The 24283-nt window shown below is 37.6% G+C and overlaps 1 protein-coding gene across 2 annotated transcripts; it reads right to left on the bottom strand.

The window, feature by feature from the left end:
• Positions 1-288: 288 nt before the first annotated feature.
• mgat4a (alpha-1,3-mannosyl-glycoprotein 4-beta-N-acetylglucosaminyltransferase A) lies at positions 289-24167 on the bottom strand. 2 transcript variants are annotated; one of them, XM_053496063.1, is made up of 16 exons: positions 24021-24167; positions 23197-23494; positions 16085-16252; positions 14908-15048; positions 10518-10651; positions 9336-9382; positions 8825-8938; positions 7092-7167; positions 3863-3977; positions 3620-3750; positions 3357-3464; positions 3015-3208; positions 2139-2217; positions 1632-1692; positions 1439-1551; positions 289-1241 (listed from the first exon to the last, which is right to left on the bottom strand). In XM_053496063.1, the coding sequence occupies exons 2-16, from the start codon at positions 23288-23290 to the stop codon at positions 1215-1217; spliced, it is 1602 nt and encodes a 533-aa protein (XP_053352038.1). In that variant the 5' UTR covers positions 23291-23494; positions 24021-24167; the 3' UTR covers positions 289-1214. The 2 variants fall into 2 exon arrangements, with proteins under 2 accessions (XP_053352038.1, XP_053352037.1); XM_053496062.1 differs by lacking the exon at positions 24021-24167 and adding an exon at positions 23616-23859.
• Between the last annotated feature and the right edge of the window lie 116 nt (positions 24168-24283).

Here is a 24283-nt window from a genome sequence, read left to right as displayed (position 1 = left end):
GTTATCAGATACATGGGCCAGACAAGCAGAAAATAAATAAAAAGGTGTGTTTTTTCGAGAACTGAACTGGCATCCTAGCCCGAGTTACTCCTGACAGAGAGGCAGTCCCATTCTGGACAATAAGGCACAAACGTGGGGGACCTGCACCCTTTTGGGGAGGGGGCGGGGAAGAAAAGAAAAACATGACCAAAATACCTCACTTTCAATCTTTTAAAACTATTTAGAAGTCAAAAATTTACCAAATTATTTGTGTTCTGCATCACAAACTTTTCACAGCATAAAAAAACCTCTTGTACAAATTAAACATTTATTTCAAATAAGTTAAATCACCTTTATAGTTCGTCAAAATAAGAGTGTCCCTTCCTATGAAAGGCAATTGTTGATTGGTTTATATCAAAGGACAAAGGGTGGGCAGACCATCCTTTTAAACAGGAGATCTGCACTATAGTTTCTGTTCTTTACAAATTTCTTTAACAACCATTTTGGCAAAGTAGTCATTGCAACAAACTGTTTCCTGAACATAATGAAATATGCTTGAACAGAGTTCCCCATCTCTGTACTGTTAAACTCAAGAAGTGAAAAACATCATTTTTTAAATAGAAAAATCTTCTTTTTGCATCCTGACAACTTTGTGTAAAATATATACCAATGTTAAAAAAATTTTAAGTAAAACAAAATACACCAAAATATTTTTGCCTTGTTTCATCCTACTCTTTTACTGATCGTGAACGGAGTGTCCATGAGGAGTCAGTACTTGTAATATTCTTCAGTGAGAAGCACCACCTTCTCTTTAGTGTCAGCCAACAAGCCTACAAACACCAACCTTTTATTAAATACAGCACTAAACAGAATTCCTCAAGGCTGAAACTTCAGTGTATACTTTATCTCCCTCAGAAAGCGCCTTTTATACAGTAGTATTCACATCGAAAAGCAGAAACGAAGGAAGTGTCTTGACAAAATGTTTAAAGTCCTTAAACAAAAAGCATGAAAGTATAGTCTGAAGAAAAAAAGAATGGCTAAAGAAAAAAAAAAACAGGAGAAGTATGAAGAGAGAATTATAAAGGGATGAAGAGAGGGTAAGCCAGCAATCCTTAAAGTGACAGTGATTGGTAGCGTCCATGCGCTTTGACAACATCACTGTTAAAATCCCTGCAAGGGCCTTTACAGCACAACATGGCCTCCTTGGAGTGTGAATGGTGAAGACCTACATACAGCTATCCGGCAAGTCTCTTTATGTGGATCTAAGGGGAAAAAAATAGAAATAGCACATACATAAGGAACATATGTCAGTATTTCATGAGCAAAATTAAATTCCCCAAAAAACATAAAATTGTGCCAATATAGAAAATTTAATTTTTGATAGCTTAATAAAGTAGTGCAGTGCCAGAGTGATAACAGTAACTGATAGGTGACTTGTCAAAGTGCTTGAGTGGCTAACCTCACTGACAATAGCCCACACCGCAGAATCCTTCTGAACAGTCAGACGCACAGCAGCGACTGGGTTAAGGGCAGCATCCACTTTGCCCTCAGCCACTCCATTCTCAAACTCAGCTATTGAGATTCAAAAGGGATGAACATTGAACATTAGAAAAGGAAAAGCCTTAAAAGCAAACATTTAAACTGCAACTTACCAATTCTGTAAAAATGATCATCTGTTTGTTTGTACTTCTCTTTGGTCTTCAGTTCTGTGTCCTGAAAAAAAGAAAAACTCCAGCACTTAAAATTCATGAGAAAGTTATACAAATAAAAGATTAAAAACATAACATGGGCATTCTGAATAGGTTAACCCAATATTAACATGTAAGGCTTATGAACCTTCTTCCTATTAATACAACTTTTATATACAGGAAGCACACAGCAAAGCCAACCCTTTAATAGGCATTAAAGGCTCGCTAAGCCCAATTTCCCAGCAGGGTTGTGTGCTCCTGCTTCATTATTAGAACAGCACAAGTTGCTGCTGGCTAAAATTAGCACACAGTGACAGGCTAGAGTACAGACAGAACTATAGCTCATGTGCAAAAATAGAACTAATGAAAGCGCTCAAACTGCTGTCAAGTCAGGAGTGACAGAACATCATGACAATGTCGTTGCTGAATATAGTTAAGGATCTTTTTGCCACATTTTAACAAGCGTCTCACCGAGAATGGCAGAATTTCAACTGTGGTGTTCTCGATTTTATCCCCTGGGTGCTCTTGATTTCCACTGCGGAACAGGAATCTGTCAATCAAATGTCAAGTGTAAGAAATATAAATATACAGTCAAAAATCTATGGATATTTATGTACATGCACATACTTGTGAATTTACAGCCAACATGCATAGATGAATAAATTAAAGAGGGCATTAGATTTAGTCACATTTAGTCTTGTCTACAGTCCCATCTAATTAGTCACACCTGACAAAGTGGTCACGTTACTATGTTACTCCTCAGACATTACATGGAATTGAGCTCAACACAGTAATGAAGGCCTCACACGCACGTACAACAAAACAAAGGTGTAATTCATACTCTTGAGACATTAACTGTCTGTATGCCTCCCTCATACTTCATATACTCTAGTAGTACCGATCATGTTTCTTTTTTTCGTTTCTTTTTCTCATGTCACAACATCTCTCTTATCCATGCCTCACTTCCTCTAAACACAAATCAGATATTTTCACACTCGCTTTCTATCTGTTTCCATGTCACTTGACTCTTCGCTTCGAGGCTTGGGAGACAGTTTCTTATTCTGGCGGATTATCATTGTCTGAGCCTGTTTGCTAATGAGAATGCAGCATGGCTCTAGTGGATACAGGCAGTTTTCTTTATTAGCTTTCTCAAAGCAAGTGTGACAGCCTGCTGGAAGCATATGCAGAGCCTGCATGAGTGTATGCTTCTCTGGACTCTGACTCACAGTGAACAAAACAAATTAATTTAGAGGTATGTCAGAGCTGAATAAGAAATCACTGTTAAAAATCCTACTTTACAGCTAGACAGACAGAAGCAGACCACTTCAAAAGTCAGAAAAGAATTACCGTTCTATGCTGACTGGACGGTCAAACTTAAAGAGCACATAGTCTCCTGCCATGGGGGTAATGGCCCAGAAGAAATCCTCTCCCATATAGGTCTTCTCCAGTGTGTGGCCCTGATATACCTTAAGAGAGGTGGACACTTCTGCTGGTGGATTAACATGGATCTTATGCAGCAGTGGCTTCAGGAAGTCCTTGTCCTGAAATAGAGCAACCAAGAGAGATCATTATTGATGCAGCACACGGGGGTGCATGGCAAGAATAAATATTTTTCATAAGATGAAAAAGTATCAAGTCTACACTTTGCCTTTTAATGTATATATGTGTGTGTTTGTTTGATTGTTTTACCGTGAGTTTCTGAATTTTTCCTGCAAGCGAAGAGTGCAGGCCCACATGCTGGAATAAAGATGGTCTGAAGCGAATCCGCAGACTGGACTTCTGTCTCTCACAGTGTTTCTACAAAGGAAAAAGAGACAATGAGCCAACTTAACTTTAACAAGACATCTCTTAAGAGATGTACACAGTACTACATGAAAGATGATCTGAAGAAGAAAAAAAAAAAAAAAAGTACACACATGCACAGAAAAAAAAAAAATTAAAAACAGACTTACAGCATCTTTCTCAGGGTTGCAAACTTTTACCCAGAGAATGTGGTCCAACAACCAGTCAATAGGCTTCTCCTTGTAGAACATGAATATGAACTCTACTATAAGATTCAGATCAGGAGCCTGGAACATCTTACCTAACAGGAAGAGTGTGCATTTACGAATCAATTAAAAGCTTTGCCAGTCAACAAAGAAGCTCAGAATTCCATTGTGCCATACTTTAAAAGCATTTTAATATCATGGTCTTACCAATAAAACCTAGCTGGGAGAACTCTAGGATCATCCAATCTTCAGAGGCCAGCTGCAGGGCAAAGTTCTTCATAGTGGCAAAGTAGTTGGGCTTTGCAACAATATCATCTTCTAACTATGAGATAAAAAGCCAGGTTAGAGTGAGCTGAAAATTAAATAGCTTTTTCAGGCTGGACTAATCTTATCTGGTGAGGTTTTATAATTTGACCAACTATCTTATTCATTTTAGTTTTCTTATGAATCACAGTGTCGAGTTCTTACAGAGCAAAAAAACAATTTCTTAAGCAAATTAGATTTTGGATTTTGTCACACAATAGTTGCCTTGTTCAAAGTGACATTGTGGTGTTTGTTTCTCACTGCCACAGTGGCCATGTTGTAGTCATATGCCACGGCCATAAGACGAGTACATGCAGTCTGTCCTCTGTAATTTCTAAAGAAATGTGCCTTATTCTGTATGCATCTGCCAGGTAGATCACTGCAAAATCATAGAACCTCACCAAGTGAACTAATCCAGCTAATTATCTAATGTAGCTGAGCCAGAAAAGCCTTAGTTGTGCAATTAATAAGCTGTTTTTCTCTTAAATAAGCACACAAAAAGTAAACAGCTTCTCTCTCAAACACGTATATAAATGGTACAGAGCCTAACATGACCTATGTTAAAGACAAAGCATGAAAGTGATACCTTTCCCAACTTGTAAGACAGCATGGCATGGGAGGAGAGGACAGAGAAATGGAGACACTAAACAGATTAACTATTGTGACAAATTAGACATAAAATAATCAAAAGTCTGGAAAGCTTGAAAATATTAAACATAACATTATGAAGGAGGATATGGAAAGTGAAGAAAGAAACAAATGTGTGATGACAGGAAGGTGAGACTGATTTTTTAGGTTTAGGCATTAGACAACAGTTGCTATATTGATGTAAGTAAGAAGGCATTGCTTACATAAAGCACAGACGCTCTCACACACAAAAAAAAAGTTTAGCAGAATATAAAACCAGACTAGGAATACGTTTTAAATACAGGGGTTAGACAATGAAATTGAAACGTCGGTTTTAGACCACAATAATTAATTAGTATGGTGTAGGGCCTCCCTTTGCGGCCAATACAGCATCTATTTGTCTTAGGAATGACAGATAAAAGTTCTGCACAGTGGGATTGTGAGCCATTATTTTTGAAGAATAGTGGCCAGGTCACTACGTGATGCTGGTGGAGGAAAACGTTTCATAGCTTGCTGCTTCCAAACATTTCAAAATGGCTCAATAATATTTAGGTGACTGTGCAGGCCATGAGAGATGTTCAACTTCACTTTCATGTTCATCAAACCACTCTGTCACCAGTCATGCTGTGTGTATTGGTGCATTATCATTCTGATACAAGGCACCAGCTTCAGTATACAATGTTTGAACCATTGGGTGCACATGGTCCTCCAAAATGGTTCGGTAATCGCAATGGTTCTTCCCATCTAGAAGAAGTATTGGGCCTAGGAAATGCCATGATATTGCAGCCCAAGCCATCACTAATCCACCCCGATGTTTCACTCTGGGCATGCAACAGTCTGGGTGGTACGCTTCTTTGGGGCTTCCCCACACCGCAACACTCCGGAATGTAGGAAAGACAGTGAAGGTGGACTTAGAGAAAAATACATGATTCACATTGTCCACAGCCCAAGATTTTTGCTGCAGGCACCACTAACACCTAAGTTTGGCATTGGCACGAGTGACCAAAGGTTTGGCCAAAGCAGCGCGGCCATGTATATTGACCCTGTGGAGCTCCCGATGAACAGTTTTGGTGGAAACAGGAGAGTTGAAATGCACATTTAATTCTGCAGTAAGTTGAGCAGCTGTGGTTTTATGTTTTTTGGATACAATCCGGGTTAGCACCCGAACATCCCTTTTCGGACCGTCTCCTCCTGTGTGCGTCCACAGTTACTCCTGTTGGATGTGGTTCGTCCTTCTTGGTGGTATGCTGATACTGTGGCTCTTGATACATCATAAATACTTGCTGTCTTGGCCACAGATGCGGCAGCGAGACGCGCACCAACAATTTGTCCTCTTTTGATCTCTGATACGTCACTCATAATGCTGTGTGCATTGCAATATTTTAAGCAAAACTGTGCTATTACTCTGCTAATTAAACCTTTACACTTTGCTCTGACTGGTGGAATGTGCAATCAATAAAAATTGGCCACCAGGCTGGTCAAAACCTGCCCAGAAAACCTCCAACACTAATTTGGCCAGTGTTTCAGTTTCATTGTCCAACCCCTGTACGTCTGGAATGGATCATCAACATAACCAATTACACAGATTATGTAAAAGGCCTCGATTTCTGTACGGTGTAGATGCATTGCAGTGTTTACATTCTTACCAAATAAAGGTTTTATTAGGCTTTAATCCTCAAACGCTCAAACCCAATCATTAAAAGTGTGTGAATTCCTTAAAGAAAGATCCAATCAAATTGTGCTCTCATGCTGTGCACAAGTGCTTTGCACAAATATCTCAAAAGAAAACATTCTGGGGCTCTTGGACATCAAATACAACTAGACTAAGTATTTAATACTGTAAATTTCACCTGATTGTTGGCTAAGTTCAATGCCTGGGATGAGTTGCATTCTTATCTCTTGTGTTTCAGAAAAGAACAGAAAACACCCTAGAGCAAATGTTAATCGCTACTCTGGCAAAGTTACCTTCCGGCACATTCCCAAGTAGTTTGTTCATAGGCATACAAAAGTTATAAAACAAAATGATTCAGAATTCCATTAATGCTACTGTGAAAAAATTATTACAAGAATAATTAATAAAATTTTTTTTTTTTGAAACCTTAGATGCAACTAACCACTATGGTCTTCTCGAGAAGAGAATTTGTTCTCTTTATTGTAATGCACTACTGCACCGAGAGCAGGTTTCCACAGCAACCTTTAGGCTAAGACATTTTTTAGAAGAACATCACTGCATGAACACTGCAGTTCATATAAATCTAGACAATATGTTCTAAAAATGGAATTTATCTTTGCACTTAAAATATTTTGTAATGGTTTATTACTTTTAAACAAATATAAATTATTACAAAGAAATTATCGCAAGAGAACAAGCTATGCACTTTATTAAATTTCAAGTATTTGTTTGCATTTTAAAGTGTTAGTAATGAAAAATATATGTTTCTGGAGTGTGGTTATATAACCTTACTAATGTTAGGTGCTTAAGCTCGAGATTCAATGCTGTTGTTACCTGGACATAATAAACTCCTCTGCTGACTGCATACATCATGAGGAATGAATAGTCCAAGTTCTGCTTTGTTCTCCATCTGCAAACAGTACAAAACAACTGTTAATGTTTTTTCATTGTCCAACCACTGTAGGTCTGGAATGGTTCATCAATGTAACCAATACACCAATTATGCAAAATGCCTTGGTTTCTGTACAGGCCAGCTGTACTTCCCAAATAAAGGCATTTATTAGGCTTTAATCCTTAAAAGCCCAAACCCAATTATCAAAAGTGTGTGAATTGCTTAAAGAGAGATCCAATCAAATTGTGCTCTCACGCTGTGCATAAGTGCTCAGAGCAACTATTAAAACTATGGCCACATTGATATTGCCATTGATCATTGTAGGCAGCTAAAATCCTGGGAAACGATATCATTAGTTGATACACTTTGATAGGTTCAAAATCTAGGAAAACAACATTTTCAGTCAAAGACAAAGCAAGTTCTCAGTCTGTACATCCTATTTAGGTTGCAGTACTTGTAGCAAGGTATAAAGAAAGACGTGTCCGTTTCCGTGTCTCTTCTATACAAACCACAATAAGCAGTGCTATAATTCTCTGGTTTCTGCACACACACAAGGACGTAAACTTCTAAAATAAGGCACTTTAGAGGTTTTGCCTTTGAAATACTGATTTCTTATACTATAATTATGCAAAGGAACAGGAAAGAGATAAGAGAGGGAGAGATACTTAAAGAGGTAGAGACAAAAATGCAGAGAGTCAGGGAAAGACAAGAACATATTAAGAAGCTCTTTAAAGACGACCTCTACAGTACCAGTCAAAAGTTTGGACACAGGTTTGGATTTATTTTCAATATTCTAAAACGATGCTGGATTTTTTTTTTTAAACACTGAAATAACACATATGGGTAATAAACATTGGGTAATAAAATAACTGACTTTTTGTTGTCGTTATTTAAAGACACAAAGGTCAGCTGTGCTGTAATAGGTTCTGCATGAACAGTATTGTCAAGTGCATTTGCAAAATCCATCGAGCACCATGATGAAACTTGTTCTAATGAAGTAATTGCAGGAAGACAAAACTAAAACCCATCTCTGCTCCAGAGAAGTTCATTTAAGAGTTAATTATTAGGATGAGGTCAGAGCGTCAGGTCAGTCAGGATGCAGCATCCTTGGAGCAGATAAGGAAAACGGCTTTGGCTCAAGGGCTAAACATAAAGACCCTGGAATGCAAGACCAATGGCGATTCTGAGGTTTAAACCCCCGATCTTCCGATCAGTACCCAATAGCCTCAATCTGCCCTGTTTAGAGTTAACAGCCTTAAATCACACATTTACAGCATCTCAGATTATAGCCGTTTTGAAGGCTTTACGGAGCATAAGTAGCAGTCACATTTAGCAGGCATATTTTGGCCTTTAGCAATTTTTCTTTTTACAATGTAGAAACTTTTGACTGGTAGTATATATAGATAGTTGGGGAAAAAAAAATTTAACTAAAAAAAGTAACAAAAAAGGCGATCACCTTTTCATAGAGTTTTGAGCATACTGTTGTCAAAGTCTGTACTTTGTCTTTTTAATTGCTTATCAATATCTTTATATAAATAACTTCTCATGTGCACACAGGAACAACAAGCACAATAACAGCAACCACAATAACACCACCTGTGCCACAATATAGATATTAAGACAGAAAGGAGCAGTAATAAAGCCTTTTGGTGCTGCAGATAAATGTTGCACTTACTTTACTCGCTCTTTAGAGTCCCCAAAGGTCTCTTTAATGTTGTTGAGATCTGGATAGTAACTTGCAGGCGGAGAGATGACTTCCAACAGCCCTGAATTCAGCTCTACAGAAAATCTGATAAAAAAAAAAAAGACAAGAAAAATAAGCGGTAATACAGTATGTTTAAATCATGAGTATTTACATGTTCTCATCGCTTGGATGAACATCACTCAAACGCTCTGCGCCTTTATGCATATTTCTGTATAGACATGCAATAAAAATGTAATTAAAAGAGAAATTCAATGCATCGTGTTGCCAAATAAGCATCAAAAGATATTTTATAGAAAAAGTTCATCAAATAGGCTACAGTTTTTAGCAGTCAATCATTAACTCTACAATAAGGCATTTGCCATGACCCAATGTGTGACTGAAGCAATTATTGTACGACACAAATGAAATAATTTATTTACTAAAGGCCTGGTTTTTAGCAGCCAGAAAGTGCATAAATGACAGATAAAATTATATCACTCACTCTTTCTCAAGGCCTGAGACCACACTATGCACATGATCCATATCCGTCTAGAGAAAAAAAAAAAATGTATTTTGTTAACAGAAAATTGTGCTACAGGGCATTGTTAAGGAAAATATAAAGAGTATTTCTATAGACATTCACATTGGATGATAAATATGATGGCCAATAATCTTGCCATCTATAACACAATATGCAAAACATGACTTATTTTTATTAAAGGATAGTAAAAATATGTAAAAAAAAAAATAATAATAATAAAAAAAATAAAATAACTGTTTGGATGCGCAGTATGTGATAAGAACAGCACATTTCTGTTCAGTTTGACAGCATTAATGTTTATTGTCCAATTTGTATCAAGCAGATATATTACCTACAGTTAATGAAGTATAAAAAAAAAAACTAAAATATTAATTTTAAAATGGTGACAATGCTGTTAAATTCATTAATTAATTTATTAATCTTTAATATGCTAATCCTATTACAGGGTGGCAGGGGGCCTGGAGCCTATCTTATGGGGCTTTGGGCACAAGGCAGGTTACACCTTGAAAAGGGTGCCCAATCCACTGCAGGGGACACATACACGCACATACAGGCAGGACTCGAACCGTAGACTGTGGAGCTGCAAGGCCACAGTGGTAAACACTACACCACCATGCCAAGTGTGTTTGATCAAGTTTTCGGATCAAGTTGTAAAAATAAATAAATAAATGACTAAAAACTATTTTTTTTTCTTATGAGCACGAAAAGCAATTCCTAATTTGCCTTTTTTGATATGTTTGATATAGGCATTGTTTGTCAAACATTACATAATCTAGGACAGATATATTTATTGGCAATATACCACAAACAACTTCAACGTTATGCAAAAAACTTTTTTTTTTTAGTTGGACATTCTTGCTAAACATAATTTGCAATGCTTGCAACGTGTTCTTGCATTGCTCATGTTATCCTCACGTTCTCTCTGTAAAAGAATAGACCGTTGCGGAAGCAATGTGTATTTTTGGTAGACGTTGTGGTACATTATATACATATTGTGTAATGCTTAAATATTTTTTTTTAAGAGAAATTGCCAAATCACTTCTGTGTCATTCGATTCTGAATGAAAAACAAATCAAACAATTTGGCTATCAATTCACTAGGAGGGGGAAAACAAAACCCTGCATCTCTTTAATACACACTCACCTCCCCTATAAAAACGATGATTACGCAGTCAAGCTTCTCTTCAGGTGAAAGTTTGTCGATGAGCGAATGCAACGTTTCTGCCAGATACGACTTCACTTTTCGCTTCACAGTAGGAATCCCCATCACCACAGAAACTGCAGAATACATGGTGTGAACAGTCTTTAAATTTGTCTGTGACATTTTTTTTTCCTGAATTCTACAAATCAAACATAACATTAAATTAAATCAGATAAAAAACCTGTATGTACACAAATATTTTAGACATTATGCTTTGCCTCTCTGAAAGGTAAAAAAGTCTATTAGACCACTGCAACTTGGCTGAGACACATTTTTTTTTTTAATCGCCCTCTTCTTCTACGTTTATCATGCACTGTCTACGCATTCATACCCATGATCAAGCTGCTACTGAGCAGTGAGAATACTATTTTTCAGATATGCACAAACGTCAGTGACCAGTGCAAACTGAGAGGATGTACCCTTTAACAGCACTGCTTCTTTCCAATCCCAGACTAATAAACACTGGAAACAAGAGTGCTTTTGGGAAGCAGGGTGAAGAGCCTCCAAGGCAAAGCCATTACACTGATTCTATTATACAGTACTTTTCTTAAAATTTAGGGAGAACAGAGACAGACAGAAGAACCACACTGCAATGTATTTAGAGCATACTGAGATAAGCTTGTGAGAGACCTTGGGCTAAGAAAAAAAATAAAAATAAAGATGTACGTGGAGGAGTGTGTGGAACTAATTACATGAAGCAGTCAAAATAAAGAGCTTCGTTTCTCCTACACCCTTGCAGAGCCATGGACTTGTGACCTAGCTGAATCACACAAACACCCACATGCAAGGATAAACACAGCGCACACAGTGCCTTTCCATGTAGGCTCCTGGCCATTCCAAAGAAATACTGGTAATGATCATTTTGTTATCCAAAAAATATATCTAAACTTCCAGAAAAAAGAAAATAAAAAAGAAGACATTAAATATCCCACGCATTCACACAGAAGCACTGTGAAGCCTGTTTGTGTACATGAGGATTGACCCGCTGAAAAAAATACATCACTTCACCAGCATTAACGCAGAAAAAAATAAAAATGAAAACATGTCCTCATTTTACATCATCTCCTACTGCAGAAACAGAGACAAGACAGAGAAAACGTAAACTAGGTCATGGATGAAAGGATGGCAAAGTGTAAGCAAGGAGCAAGTGCCATCACAGACACAGTGATAGAAAAACTGCAGAAAATGCAGATGTGGACGTCACTGCAAATATTAGCGATTGCATTGCTAAAAGAACAGCAATTCCTTATTCAAATAATACACCACGCCACTCTCTCATTCGTCCTCCACGCGGGGAAAAGTGTGCAAGATTGAGTTTCTAGGGGGTGGACAAGTGATGTCCCAATTTAAATAACTAAAATTAGCTTCTCCACAGCTAGGATCTAGCACAGCAAAGAGGAAGGTGGGAAGTAAAATCTCTAACAGTGGGTGAAACAGAATGAAGAGAAACCACCTGCATTTAAAGGAGAGGAGGTGTTTATCAATAAAAGGATTAATCTTCATCTTTGCAGAAGAAAGATGTAAATAATTCATGGGTGTGGACTTGCTTTGCATTTAAGCATTTCTCATAAAAGGGGGGTTTGAGAGAGTTACCACTAGGGCTGGACGATTTGGCCTAAAATCAAAATCTCGATTATTTGAACATTTTAACTCGATTACGATTAATGAACGATTATTTAATTACATTTTTTTAAATAAATTTTTGCCACCTCCCACATCGACATCTGCTTTGCGGAAACATTTGTTGCTGGGCGCTTGTCGGTCTCTTTTTGTTTTTTGTGTGCCATGCACTGTTCATATTTAGTAACGAGATTGTGCTTCACGTGTTGAAACAAATTGATGGTGTTACCTTTGGGCATCGAAACTGTTTTTCTACAGTATCTACATCTGACTTCATTTTGTTCAATGTCATGCTTACTGAAGCGAAAATGTGTCCAAATAACGGAGACTGGGTTTTTCTTTGGTACAAGCTGCCTTTACTGCTCAGTGTTTAAGCTCTCCATGATCGACATGACGGCGGAATAACGTAACGGAGCGGGGTCACGTGACTCCACATGCAGTAGTGTTTTAAAAGGGAAAGTAATCGGAATAATCGACCTGGGAAAATTTAATCTATTATAGGTTCTGAATGCCGATTTCGATTACTTTTCGATTAATCGCCCAGCCCTAATTACCACATCATTAACCTCAGTTCAAGCTCTGCACAGCCAGTTGCAAAAGTTCACTTGTGATAATTCGAGCCCACATAGGACAATTAAAAATTAATACACAGGGCTAAAGGTTTGAGTACAAGCAGAATATTAAATAAGTGGCACTAATGCAAGTGATAAAGCAAACAGCTATACCATCATCAGCCTGAATCTCAACATTTGGTTAATAAAAATAAAAGTTCTTATTCATTTTCTCCATAGGCTTTAAAGAGAAATTTCAGAGTACAAAAAAACTGAACCAAGTCAACTGGCTATGAATCATAGACCCGTGACAATGATTTCATAGCAAACAATGTTTGTACTTTTATGTACATTACTGGAATAAGGGAATTAATTACTGAGCCCATAAAGCACTGTCAGTGATGTCAATTATCCATTTTCCAAGTTTAAATGTATGTATTGTATACATGCACTGCATTTATTTTATGGGTTTGTACTGTAGTTATATTATACATTTTAAACACACTAGTATGCACGCAAATTCATGCACTTATTGAAAATAAGCAAATCATGTGACACCAATGCAGTGCAAAATTCATGCAGACGCAGGTCAAGACTTTCGGTTAATGTTCACATCAAAAGTCAAAATAGGTAAATGTTCTCTCAGTGACTTTGATCAGGGCATGGTCGGCAGTGTCTGGAGGGCCCTTGCTTAAGTATTTCAGAAATTGCTGATCTCCAGGGATTTTTACACATCTGAGACTGCTAGAAGGCTACAGTAGGTAAAATTGAGAGGGGAGAAAAAGAATAATCTTCAAACATCCAATTTTTGCAAGTCTGTACCCTCAAATGCCTGGTTTTGGCTGAGTGAAATGCAGTTCAATGTGGTCTTCTGCTGCTGGGTGCCTCCTTCCTCCTAAAGATGTGACATATTGCCCGATTTAAAAGATTATGATAGCCAAAGTGATTTCTAATCATATTATATATAGATGATAAACTGTAAGCTGGAATGGGAAAAAAAAATGCTTCCCAGTCTCAGATAACACAAATATAACAGTAATCAAATTCAACACATCAATTTGTACTTCTAGAACATGATTGCTCAACTCAATTTTTTTTATTAAATACATCGGTATGACTGGGTTTGGGCAAGGAAACCGCAGCATTGCCTTGTTTAATTCTATAGTAAACGGTGACTAAAGAGTTCAGTTGTTCAGCAAAAGACTTGAACCAAACCAAAGGAAATGTGTTTAAAGTCGCAAGCTCCCAGTGCATTTAGGAGTGCTAGACATCATGAAGACTCTCAGAAGCATTCCCAAAATGCTGTGCCTAAAGCACAGAACGGTGTATCAAAACCTAGTAGCCAAAAAAAAAAAAAAAATACTTTGGTGCACCCAAAAAATACTAATATATAAAAGTTTACCATTGCGAAAACACGAATGGATATTATTGTCTCCATCTGCAGAATGTAGTAGATCGTGATATAATCTGACAAACACAATATAGTGTCCGTTAAAGAAGTAGGCCAAGAATTTATTGGTAATGTGTGACAAGTAATAAATCACAAAAATACCATGGAAACTGCACAGTAAAAAAAATGACTTAAAATAGTAAATCTTTTACGAGTCATTGTATTTGTGATCAATAAAGTAACAGCCTGCTGTCTAATAAACTCTAATGCCGTGTTCCTTACTGCCTTCAAATGTCAACACTGTGGGCAGCGAGTGAAATTCTGCACACAGTCAAATCAGAAGCCCTGTGGACATTTCTGAAACATGATCCTTGAAAAAAATTTACCACTGCAAATGCTATGTGTACATACACTTATGAAGCTGTTGTTAATGCTTGAGATTATGACAGAAAATAAAGAAGTGAAATGATTTAAACATGCAACACTGGTCACTGGTCAAAGGCAAAGTGAAGCTACAGAGTGAAAAAGTAAAATCCCTTTAAACTCATGGTTCAAATTTATAGTCATAGGCTACCTGCTTACCAATTGTATTTAAACAATCATTAAGTAAAACTTTTTTAGTTTAAAACTAATTAACTCAGCTAAATGATATTTAGGTTTTAAAATTGTGCTAAACACTATTGATTACTGGTTTAACCATTACTCTGCAGCCATATGTTAATATGTTAAAAGTAAAACATTTTGGTGCTGGATGTGCTTGGAAAGAGCTTACCTCCTGTGCGTCCCTGGCCCACCTGCACTGCAGGGTGCAGGCCGCCCTCATTGTTTATCAGGTGTGGCAAGTGGTGGAAGATATTTGGCACTTGGAGAGGCTTCCTGTGTGCCAGGTCCTTCAACAGTTTCTGGGTTTCATCTGTGTGTGGGGGAAGAAGACGGGGAGAATTTAAATAATAATTTTACCATTATCCTTATAACGGACAATAAACAAATTATAGAGTAACAAAACTTAACAGATAATTCCATCTCTAACTCACCTACTTGTAATAGTCATAATAGAGAGAAAAATAAGGTTTTATATTTTTATTTGCTTTTGTGTACACAAAGTAATTTTGACTGTAATATAAATGTACTATGTGAAATTAAATCTGTGGTAAAAGTAACCCGAGAGGCTACAAACATTTTGACTTATGTGGTAACACTTTCATTTTTGAATCAGTTCTCGCATGAGGCTCCATTAATGTGTAAAATGTTCATTTCGTCTGTTATCAGGCTGGTGCATCCCCATCTCCTATTTGAGTCCTTGTGTACAGTATATAGCCAAACTTATATTGACATCTGACCATCGCACACATGAGAGATGTGCGTGGGATGCACACAATGGTATGCTGTAGATTTACAAATTCCCAGTGCACAACACGAGCTACATATGAAGACATGGTTTGCCAAGATTGAAGATGAAAAGCGAGCTTTCACTAATACTCCTGCAGCTGAATGAGCAAACACTCACAGCAACATTCCAACATCTAGTTGAAAGACTTCCCAGAAACATGCTGGTTACTGTTATAGCAACGAAACGTTTTAATTTCCATGGTTTTTAAATGGGATGTATGTGCAAAGAAGCAGGCATGAACATGATTGTCAAAAACTTCTGGTCATATCATGTGTATGCACTTGCATTATGTGGAAACTATTTCTATTTTATCAATTGACTAGAATGTTCTTAAATATGCTCAGAATGCACTACAGTCCCTTGTTTTATTTGTAAATAAATAATAAAAATAGTAAAAATTTTAATAATAATAATAGTTTTAATCACTGAATTTGATCTAGCAAGCATAAGGAAGCCTTGTCTTTTAAGTCCTGAATCCTAACTTTTTTACTAGATGCAAACAATTTAACACACTAATTAATGCTGTGCAAAATGATTAAATATAAAAGTGTACATTTACCTGAGAAGTTGGTGAGGGCATCCCTGCTGCCGTTGGTCTCTGCGATGGCACGTCGAAACTGTTCCAGAACAGTGTTGAGCTCAGAAGAGCGCTGCAGTGTTCGATGCTCAGCTGCACGCAGGCGCTCTCGCAGAGCATGAAACTCCCGCTGATATGCTACCAACTTCTCTGAACACCAAAAATTGAGAGAGCAACATGAGATTACTCTGCAGAAAAACTAGAGTATCAGGCAAAAGATAAGGGTTGAACATGTGTTTAATTTCCCTTACTGATTACTATACAGTAACAACTACACTTTACTGAAAGGCTGCATCAGCAGAATGTCCCAATGCCTTACCTTACAATAAACCAACTGACGTTAATAGCTTTATCAATCCCAAGTTAAGTCATAAAGCAGACTCATCTTTCTTGTCTCTAAAAATAGAATTCTAGGAATGTTACAGCCCACTGAAAAAAAAGGGAGGAGGAAATGCTTGGGAATGTGCTTTGCGTTGACAATCCTGAGATCTCAACAGATTATGATTATGGCATTATAGATTATACAAGTCACACATCCATGTACGGTACACAATAAAGGAGAAGAAAATTACTGCAGGCCCAAGGCACTTAGTTGTTAGTGGTAAATAATGGAAAAGAAATTGGGAATGTTTTCAACAGCTGCTCATTCCCTAGAGGACCTTACACCTCTAACCACAAGAGAAGAGATGTTTTGATTCTCTCGTTCTTCCTACTACTCCTGCATGCAGACAAACATGTTAGCACTGAAATAGATTTTTTTTTATACCCCAAATATTCAAAAACAGAATTTTATATCAGAATTTGGGGCATTTTATAATTTCCAAAGACTGTGCAAGAATGCATGCGGAGATACGTCCGTCCTCGAGATATTTTTTTTTTCATCAAAAGAGAATCTAAGATGTAAGCCTAGGCAGACATGAGTACATACATTTCTGCTTCGTGGAAATATGTCCTGCTTTCTTTGTATTATACCAAAAATCATAAAACCAGAAGAAACAGTCGTGAAGCCCAGCACACATCTTCAAAGAAAGCATGTTTTAAGGTAGCTTGTACCTAGATAGCTTGTAGAATTTATAAAAATAGCACACAAGCTTGTGTACATCTTTATTATCTTGTTATTCATCTCTACTCCTCCATCACTGCCTGTGCTGTTTTAGGAGCCTGGGGAAAATCCTAGGTAATGCGTTTGCACAAGTAGACAGCTGACAAGGTCCAGAGTTTGTACGTAGTAAACATAAAATATACTGAAGAACAAAACACATTTACTTTTTTATTTTAAATATAATTTATAATAAGAAATAGTGTGCATATATACACACACACACACACACACACACACACACACACACACACACACACTATATTCAATATACACAGACTAAAATGGACCTCCTGTACCCCACAAAAAATTGCAACAATGTAGGAAGCGGCGGTTCAGGACTTTAGCGGTACAGTACTATATTTGTGTGCGCGCGTGTTACTGCAACAGGCTAAAAAGTAAACAAAGGCAATTTAAAAACGATAATGTAAGATTAGCCGTAACTAATTTTATATATATATATATATATATATATATATATATATATATATATATATATATATATATATATATATATATACACACACACACACACATACATATACACACTATATACATATACAGTGAGATCAATAAGTATTTGATCACCATGGTCCAGGCCACTTCTATTTAAAAAAAAAAAAAAAAAAGAAAAAAAGAGAGGGAGGTTAATTATCGGATGCTGGTGGCAAAAATCACATAACCACATTCAAAACTAGTCATGGTAGCACCTTCAACAAGAAAACACATCTGGTGCCATCGTCACCTTAAACAACTACTTCTACAAAGTTGTTCTGAAATGCCTCTAAACCATCCATGTTTTGGTTTATGGCTAACTAGCTTCTTACACAAGGCTAAATCCAAAATCTCTCTCTTAACCCCTGATCAAGGGCACTGCTTGGTTGTAAAGCAAGTGATTGTAAACCCTACATAAACACACTAGCTTTCCATTTTACGCTGTTTCTGCAAATGTTTTTCACACGCTTGTGCTCTTTTGAATAAGTTAAGCTAGTCCACCACAACATACTGCATATGAAATAATCAGCACAACGAAGCCATCAGTTGCTTGCTTACTCTCCTATCTGTGTGGCATAGCATCAAGTAATTGTGTAGATACTTAGATAGAGATCAGGTAATCTTTTTTTGGCCCGAAATACAACTTGAGCGTAATTATCATTGAAAAAGCACAGTAGCCTATTGTTGATTAAGTGTGCTGCTGACACGCACGCACGAGAGAGCAACCGCAATTATGTAGTAGGTTTGCAAGCAATGTTACAATACAACATTTTTTATTAATTTCCACTATACATGGAGACTTGGACATGTATATGTATTGGTCATGAATCTTTTCAAAAATATACAAAAAAATACGCAGTTCATTAATTATGATTATCAGTTTGAACCATCATGACGGGTCTAATCTGGCACATTAGGTGCAAATGGTATTTAGATATTATAATTCAATCTCATGAAATAGGACGCTAAATAAAGTGGTTACAGTGAGTGTGCTAAGAAGTGTCAGAACTGGAAACAGGACAAACAAGGACTCCCTGACGATAGTCCAATACTCTGGCCTAATATGGAGGAAGAATGTTGTTGTGTGGTAGGGAGTGCCGCTGTGAGCAATCTAGTTCAATTAAAGCATTTTGGAAAGACCAAGAGCCTCATTTTAGTCTGGAATGAGGGCATGGGGGAGAGAGGAAATTAAGCCAATAGTGCAAGGCATTCAACAAAGAGAAGGTCATATAACAAGGGCATAACTTAATAAGCATCCCATGCTACTGACAGCAAGTCCTGTGGTTTTACTGGAAACATGTACAATCATTTTCTACATCATATCCCCCCCCCAGACTATAAAGAGGATATGAGCAAATGAGGAGCAAAATTTATGCATTTGCATTGGTTGTGAATTATACACAGGCTCACTGAGCATCACAAAACTACTTGCTTCCCTTTGGTATTACCAAGTTTATCACCTAAACATCAAAACTCCGTACTTGTGCTTTTCACAAATAATAGAAATATTGAAAAGAAATCTCTCAAACTACTAAACAAATTCATGAGCTCTCGTGACCCAATGTGACCCAGCTACCACATAATACCAGAGAACAAAGTCATTGTGCACTATAGACTGCCCTCTGCTTCCCTGTTATCCTAAGGCATGCTTCTTATCTGTTTTTTTTCTATTGGTAGGCTAATGGCCCATTTCATCAGTCTGCTATTTTGAGCCCATTGTGTACCACTCTCCCTGAAGAGTGCCAAGTGCAAAAGAAATTCATACGCAGAGGAAATAGAAATTAGACAAAAGATGGGGCTCTTGTTTACTGCTAGTTACAAAAGAACACAAGAGCAGGATTAAGTAACACAGAAAATGATATTTCATAAGGTGACTGCAACCACTACAGCTTACTCTGCAAGGGCTCTCCATTCACCTGCATAATATGTATTCCTGAAATCAGGACGCTGTTACAGGATACTAAAGTGATTAGATTAAGGCTTCAACCTGCAGCCAATGTTTCAACTGAGGCTTAGATGTGCAAAGATGAGAAAGCTCAGAATTTCTTTCATGCTCAGGGAAGTTAGCAGAGTTAAATGCTGTACATTATTAAACAGAGGGGAAATAAAAAAGATAATATCAAAAGAAATGCCAAACTTTGCATGTCCATAATCTGTGAATAGCTGTTTTACCACAGAACATGAAGTGTTACATATGACTCGTATCTCACAAACATGCCATGTTCTTCTTTAAAAAATAAATAAATAAAAAAAACAAAGTTAAACAAATATCCATGTTATATGTCTGGCTATCAAAGCTAATTCCTGCTAAACAAAAAGCATGCAATTTTTTTTTTTTTCCAAGTTCCTCAAGTTGTCAAAGTAGTCTTAGCAAACACTTATTGGAACATCGTTATTAGGATATCTCTTAAAAACACAGCGCACACTGAGCACATTATGTAATTCTACTTTCACAAAGTCCTGACATTTGAGTAACATTTTAATTTTCAACTTAGTGACTACCACCATGATTTCCAAAAATGCCTTGCTGTTCACAGTTTTAATGTTGCCACCTTCAGATTTTCCTCTGATTTAGTGGCCAGATCTTATCCATCAGGCAGCTCTCTCTACATCTGTTCCCTACCAGACAGGGCGAAGGCTATTATGTAGTTACTTCAAGAGAGGTAAAGCCAGATGACTGCAACATGCTCATTGCAATGTTGGGGCAGAATGAGGTGGTGTACCACACTTAGAGAAAAGCACTATTTGCTTTTTTTGATACCCATGACTGGGAAGTGTCGCTGTGATTGAAAAGAGGACAGAATCATATACATTCTCAGCCTGATAAGACCAAAGTTTTTGGAAAAAGTTTCTTTTCCCCATGTGTTAAAGTTTAATGTTCAGAGCCAACAGTACTAGTCAGTTCTGGTACTACAAGCTAATTGAGCCAAGGTCAGTGCTAGATAGGTAACCGTTTTGAGTGCTAAAGTTGGTCAAACAGTCGTTTTTGCTAATGAGCTAGATGAGCGTTGTGCATATACTGTCTCCATACTAGACACACTTTTCAAATCAGAAGTGAAGTACTGCGATACAGGAAAATTCTTCTCTGTTCACCCAACGTTTAACTTGGTCAATAACATGAATGGCTTGCCACATAACCACTGTGAGGTAGTGACATAGTGAGGTTTTGAAATATGCATTTCTCCTTGTCATTTTGGCTCACTTCATAAAGAAAGAGTACTTGTTGAAAGTGGTAAAGACTTTACAGCATACAGGAAAAATTATAATTTAATCATACAGACTGTTTAAAGGTTAAATAATTTTTTACTTTCTAAGTAAAAAGTTTGCTTTTCAGTGACCCCAAACCTTCTTCCAAAAATAGAGAAAGCTGTGATATCCACAGTAAAATAGAAGTCCAAATCACCTGACCTTAACCCATTTCAGCCGCTTTGGTAGACAAAAATCTAAACAAAGTGCAAGCTGCTCCCAAAACCTCTGGAAATTCCAGCAAGAAGCACATCAGGGTGTGTAAAGATGATAAATAAGTTTTTTTTTTTTCTTTAAACGAACATGGCATAAACACTGTACGCACCACATTTATTTCCATGTGCAACACTGCTTCATCTTTGATATTTTACAGATTTGTAAAAATCAACCAATCCAATAACTTTTGCCACTTGCAAAGCTGCATCTTAACCTTTAGACAGATATTGGACAAATGTTCATGGTAAAACAAACATGCCATAAAACATGCTGAAGTGCTGATGGTGCAAAGGTGGGAGACAGGCATGCTGGTCTAATATGCAGCATGTTACATTATTTCATGAATACTGAATATATCCCAGATGGGTTAACCAGGGCTCTACAGAAATTGTGTATTAAAAGAGAATATGTATGTACTATATATGTATGAATAATCCGGCCACTGTAACAGCAATGTAAAATACTATAGAATGTGTAAAAGTCACAACGGCAAAAGTAATTTTCAGAAAACACAAACGATAATATCATTGCCACGTTAAGGTGGGCAGTAATGTAAGGTAAACGGTGGGCTATGTGTAGACCAGAAAGTAGCTATGTTTAACTGAAGAATCGAATCATAAGATGGACACACTCGGAATTGCTTCTCTATTTAAAAGCAGCTGTCTGAGCAGGGGAAAAAAAAAGGTCTGGACAAAATAAAAAGATAAGCATTGTACGAGCGCAATTAAACCAAGAAAAGGTTTGGGGAATACAGTAGGCATTGAACAATTCAGTAGACAAAGCACAAGCAAGAGGCAAAGCTTTAGCTTAATTTAGCAAAAAAAAGGCGAAAAGCAAATTACCGGGTGCTTTGATTTTTTTTATTTTATTTGCATCCCTGCACTGTCCTTAAAAACCTGTGTTGTACACACTGGAGCCAGGGGACTGCATTTTACTTGAAACTTTGTGTACAATTGTATGACCACCTTTTTTCATAAGCATACAAACACATGCATGCACGCACACACAAACTTTGCATATGTGGAATATATGAATTGAAACAGACAGATAGGAAAAGTACATCTATATGGTCAAGTTACAACAACAGAAAATTAAAACGTGCACCCTTGACCAAAACCTTTTTGAATCATGTGGGACCTAAAGTTTTCCCCCTACTAGTTTTTGATGATTTTATTGTTTCTGTTATTAGGGCCCAAGAACCTGGCCAGCAGCCCTTCAATGTCATAATAATAATAAACATCATAAGTATCATAAGTATAATGTTGTGTAAGAAAATGCATAATTATAACTCTTATTATATCAAAAGCATATAAAATTTACAAAAAAATCTGATTGATACGGACAGAAAAAAATAAAAATAAATGAAAAAAAAACCCACACTGGGACTTGGTCTCCGACTAACATACTGTAGCGAGTGTCATCTTACACAACCCACAGCATCTAAAAGCCTAGACACCAGATGTCAGAGAGAAAGTTACTTAAAAAACCAACCAACTCAATGATAACAACATGTGCAAATCTGACTTTAGTGACATGTACATTTATCTTAATAATAACCGTCCAAGAAGGAAAGGGAAAAAAATTCAGTCATGTATGTCCATTGACAAGTCTTTTGGATCACCATATATATATAAATCAGTCATCAGCCATCCTAGGGTATCTCGGTCCTTCTGTCCAGCTCCCTAATGTCCTTATCTGGACACTGTTCAGCTTCATTCTAATACAGCCTGTCAAAGCCCCTGGGCTCATCATAGATCAATAAGTACCCGAGCCCATTCTGTGACGCAACTCAGCTCCACTGTGTCATAGAGCTGCACTACATTCTGTCATTAATATGATGTAAATCAACAATCGAAAAATGTGTATGTGTGACAGAAAGAGAAAAAGACAGGTTTTGGTCTTTCAACTGCAAAACCTGGCCTTTATTTCGCCCCAACAGTGACGTCATTGAGGCACAACTGACAACATTACTAGTTTCCCTTTAAACTAATTAAATATGCCTGGTGACACTTTGTGGTTAAACTCGTGTTTCACTTACCCTTTCCGTTCTGCCAGGCGGTGTACCAGGACAGACTGAGAAACGAAGTGAAGAAGATGAGGGCAGTGGCAACAGTTCCATTTCTGAGCCTCATCTCATTTCAGCGGCTGTGCGCGGCGGCGGCGGCCCTGGCTCCTCTCGCCTCCCGCGGTCACTCGGTCCTCCTCCTCCTTCAACGCTTCAGAAAGCCGCCCTGACCGAGCCGAGACATCATTACCCTGAGTGTGTGGCGTCAAAAGCTAACCTCCTACCGTATATAGCACATGAGTCGCAGCCGCGGCGGCTTCCTCTTCAACTTCTGTAACAAGGAAAAAAAAACATAACGTCACACAGAAGGTCAAGTTAGAATCCAACTATTAGTGACGAGATTACAATGCATCAGAGAATTCAGCTTCTATGTGGAAAGAGACCCGATTTACCAGTTCTGGGAAACAAGCAACCGACTGAAGAAGCTGTGTGGCTAATGAGCTAACACTGTATTAGCTAACAGAGCTAGCCGTATCTCTCTATCTATCTATCTATAGCCAGCTGTGGGACGGTCATATCAGTGCCTCGTTATTAGCTATAAACAAACAATAATGGGCTTAGCTAGCTGGAGCTGGACCCCTATTAAAGCACAGCCTAACGAGACAAAGAGAAGAAAAAAAGAAGCCATTTTAAAAGTGGATTTCTTTCGTTTCGGTAGAATGAATACCGGGGTTCACCCACTACCTCAGCCTTCCTGTCTCTCTAGCTGACGTTACCTGTCGGACGAGCCCCAATCTATCAGACACAACAGGCGTGTTAGCTCACAAACCCACTAAAACACAAGTTTGTATACTCACTCTAACCGCCAGCGGAGGCTCCGTATACACTCGTTTCGTTGTGATAAAAAGCCAACGACGACTCCAGCTGTTAAAACGTACTGAGTGTAAAATAACAAGACTACCGACCCGCGGTTCAAACGTAATAATGTTGAGCTCTCAATCAACCTTCACCATAAACACCGCCCATCGACAGTCGCCATTAACCCCGCCCTTTTACAGGAGGGTTCTTTTCACCGTGTCTAAAGTTGCTGTGTCTGTATTCAAACGCTAGAGGACAGAGT

The sequence above is a fragment of the Clarias gariepinus genome, chromosome 5 (genome assembly GCF_024256425.1).
Source record: "Clarias gariepinus isolate MV-2021 ecotype Netherlands chromosome 5, CGAR_prim_01v2, whole genome shotgun sequence".
Classification (NCBI taxonomy): domain Eukaryota; kingdom Metazoa; phylum Chordata; class Actinopteri; order Siluriformes; family Clariidae; genus Clarias; species Clarias gariepinus.
Note: the sequence above shows the minus strand (reverse complement) of the source record. Positions and strands in the feature narration are given on the sequence as shown.